This window comes from Trachypithecus francoisi, unplaced genomic scaffold, assembly GCF_009764315.1.
Source record: "Trachypithecus francoisi isolate TF-2019V2 unplaced genomic scaffold, Tfra_2.0 Lachesis_group13, whole genome shotgun sequence".
NCBI classification, from domain to species: Eukaryota; Metazoa; Chordata; class Mammalia; order Primates; family Cercopithecidae; genus Trachypithecus; species Trachypithecus francoisi.
Genome location: NW_022681458.1, coordinates 32,978,864 through 32,982,256, shown reverse-complemented (window position 1 = coordinate 32,982,256; position 3,393 = coordinate 32,978,864). Strand labels below are relative to the sequence as shown.

Below are 3,393 nucleotides of genomic sequence, written 5' to 3'. Positions count from 1 at the left end.
TGCGGGGAACACAATTTGTATATTTATTTTGTTTCTATGTGGATCATAACAAGGCAGGCACAGCTTAGTACAAATCGATGACCCGTCTCAAAGAGCCGACTTTGGCATCTGCACCCCCCCAGTCGTGGTACCTCCTGTAGTCCCCAGGCCTCAGCAGATACTGCCGCCCCCGGTAGTTGGGCATTTCATAGAGGACCCAGCAGCCCTCCAGTACGTGGAGGGAATAGATCTCATGGAGACGGAAGAGTTCTGGGACACAGGCGCAGTCATCAGTGAGCTCAGACATAAGGCCTCGGTAGTCATCTCTCTCGTACAGCCTTAACTTGTGAGACCTGGTCTGTCATGGCAATAAACAAAAGAAAAATAAACAGCGTGCATCCTTGGGTGTCAGTGAAAGTGACACAATCGGTCTGTATCTTCATGAAGTGTGACTTTTATTTTATTTTTGAGATAAAAGTCTTGCTGAGTTGCCCAGGCTGGAGTACAGTGGCAGGATCACTGCTCACTGTAATTTTCACCTCTGGGCTTAAGCGATCCTCTCACCTCAGCCTTCCAAGTAGCTGGGATCACAGGTGTGCACCATGACACCCAGCTAATTTATTTTTAATTTTTTTTTTGTAGAGACGGAGTCTCACTATGTTGCCCAGGGTGGTCTTGAATCCCTGGGCTCAAGTGATCCTCTCACCTTGGCCTCCCAAAATGTTGGGATTATGGGTGTGAGCCACTGCACCTGGTTGAAACATGGTTTTTAAACCAGTTGATAAAGTGTTTCTCCCCGAACCCACTTTTAATGTTGTTGTTCTAACAAATTAGGAAAAATATTAAAATAAATCTGACCTGATCAGTGAACTGGAGATGTTGTGGAAGAAACAAACATTAAAATACAGGGAATAAAACTGTATTCTTTGTAAGCAACCATCAATACAATTGTAGTCAGTGAGTCTGTAGTGAGGATTTCAACTCTCATATCCATTTTTATTCCATATAATTCTTATCAAGCTTGTTTTTAAGTCACTTTTTGCACTTACAATTTACAGTGATTTACATTTACACTGAGTCCACATGTCTTTTCAAGTGACATTTTGCCAGGTCATTTGTGCCCATTTGAGTTTCTTGTCCCCCAAAAATGCCTATTTTATTTATATCTCTTTGTGCATCTGCATATTTTTTTAGCCTAAATTTGTTTTTTTGTTTTTTTTTTTTTTTGAGATGAAGTCTCACTCTGTCACCCAGGCTGGAGTGCAGTGGCATGATCTCCGCTCACTGCAACCTCAGACTCCTGGGTTCAAGCAATTCTCCTGTCTTAGCCACCTGCTTAGCTAGGACTACAGGCATGCACCACCATGCTTGGCTAATGTTTTGTATTTTGGTAGAGACAGGGTTTCACCATGTTGGCCAGGCTGATCTTGAACTCCTGACATCGAGTGATCCGCCCAGCTCAGCCTCCCAAAGTGCTAGGATTACGGGCGTGAGCCACTAAGTCTGGCCATGATTTCAATTCTTGAATCTCCTTGTCATACCACATAACTTGGTGCCATCAGAAAGTGTAAATACATGCTGCATGTGACTAAAAAAGATTAAGCAGCATTTTGGTGAGGACCATGTTCTATGAAATCCTAATCAATTGTGTGTCTCTGGTATTTGTAAGAAACTAGTTGATAATGACTCCTGGAAATTATAAATCCATACAAGTTGAAACGCATTTTCCTAGGTTCTAGTAAGTCCCAGAATGTAGTGAAAAAAATTTCCAATGCAGTCAGAATACATTATACCTATGTTGTTATCCCATAGTCTGTTAACTTTTTATCATTAAAATGTAATTATCATGGCCGGGCACAGTTGCTCATGCCCGTAATCCTAGCACTTTGGGAGGCCGGGGTGGGCGGATCACCTGAGGTCAGGAGTTTAAGACCAGCCTGACCAACATGGAGAAACCCCGTCTCTACTAAAAATACAAAATTAGCCAGGCATGGTGGCGCATGCCTGTAATCCCAGCTACAAGGGAGGCTGAGGCAGGAGAATGGCTTGAACCTGGGAAGCAGAGGTTGTGGTGAGCTGAGATAGTGCCATTGAACTCCAGCCTAGGCAACAAGGGCGAAAGTGAAACTCTGTCTCAAAAAAAAAATTATCTAGATAAACTAGATAGACTTTTCTTTTTATTTCTTTCTTTCTTTTTTTTTTTTGTTTTTTTGTTACTGAATAAGGTGACTTTTATGTAGAAATTAGGGATCATCTAGATGCCACCAAGTTTAATTTAAAGGCTATGTTGTGATTTCCCATGCCCTAAAACAATTATTGATGTCCTTAAGTAGGAAAAATAGAGATTATTATTTTGTTTTGTTTTGTTTTTTTTTAAAGGTTTGAGGGTCAGGCCTTGTTGTGAACACTCATGCTGAATTGGAACAAACTGACTTTTATAAACAGGAATTGATGGCCATGGATCACTGATGCTTTCGCATCAGTCAGGTTGAAGCAAGACTCACATGAGGAATTATACGGCAGGATTGGACCGAGTCGCTGAGGCCCATCCAGTGCTGATAGTCGGGGTACTTGCCTCGGCGCAGGAAGTACTGGTGGCCCTGGTAGTTGGGGCGCTCATAGAGCATCCAGCAGCCGCTGTCTACTCGGATGGAGTTGCAGCGGCTGAAGTAGACCCGCAGGTTGGGGCAGTCACTGATGCAATTGTAGCAGCGACCCTGAAAGTCTCGGTCCTCGAAGAAGGTGATCTGAGGTAAAAATAAGGTGACAGTAGACAGTCAGCTGGAAGGAACATCCCCACACACCCCAGACCCCCAATAGACATGGCACAGCATCTCCACAGGCTCACCTTCCCCATGGTTGTTGACAGAGGGTGATTAGCATGTAGTATGATGGGGACAAAGGGGCAACTGGTATATATAGCAGGAAAGCTGCTGTGTTGGCAAAAACAACACAAAAGGGACCTGGGGGTGGTGCATAGGGGGATTTCTGTATTCTCTCTCTCTCTTTTTTTATCTGAGATCATGGGGCAGGGGACTCTCTCTCTCTCTCTTTCTGGCATTTTCGAGTTGTCCTCACTAGCTCCAGTGAAAGGTATTAAAGTCAGCAGAGCCATTATGACCTTGGAGACAAAGGGCGCACTTCTCATCCTATGCAGCTCACTAGAAATACATTACATGCCCAGCATTCTGCAGTGTTTGCCTATGGAAACTGCTGAGATGGAGGTTGGTGGTTCCATCTGAGGTCACTTACAGGAAGCATATGCGGTCCAGAAGGACATGAATTGTGAAGAGGCAACAACAAAATCCCAAACAGAAAATCCTCTAATTGAAAGACAATTATATTTCTTAAATGACTTCATCAGTATGATACAGTCTTGATAAAAATATTTTGCATATATTTATGTAGGGAAAA

The 3,393-nt window shown here is 43.2% G+C and overlaps 1 protein-coding gene across 1 annotated transcript; it reads right to left on the bottom strand.

Moving 5' to 3' along the window:
• On the bottom strand, positions 1 to 2,863 carry CRYGA (crystallin gamma A). Its single transcript, XM_033232101.1, has 3 exons — positions 2,828 to 2,863; positions 2,484 to 2,726; positions 1 to 337 (listed from the first exon to the last, which is right to left on the bottom strand). Exons 1-3 carry the CDS (start codon positions 2,834 to 2,836, stop codon positions 65 to 67), a joined length of 525 nt encoding a protein of 174 aa, XP_033087992.1. The 5' UTR covers positions 2,837 to 2,863; the 3' UTR covers positions 1 to 64.
• Between the last annotated feature and the right edge of the window lie 530 nt (positions 2,864 to 3,393).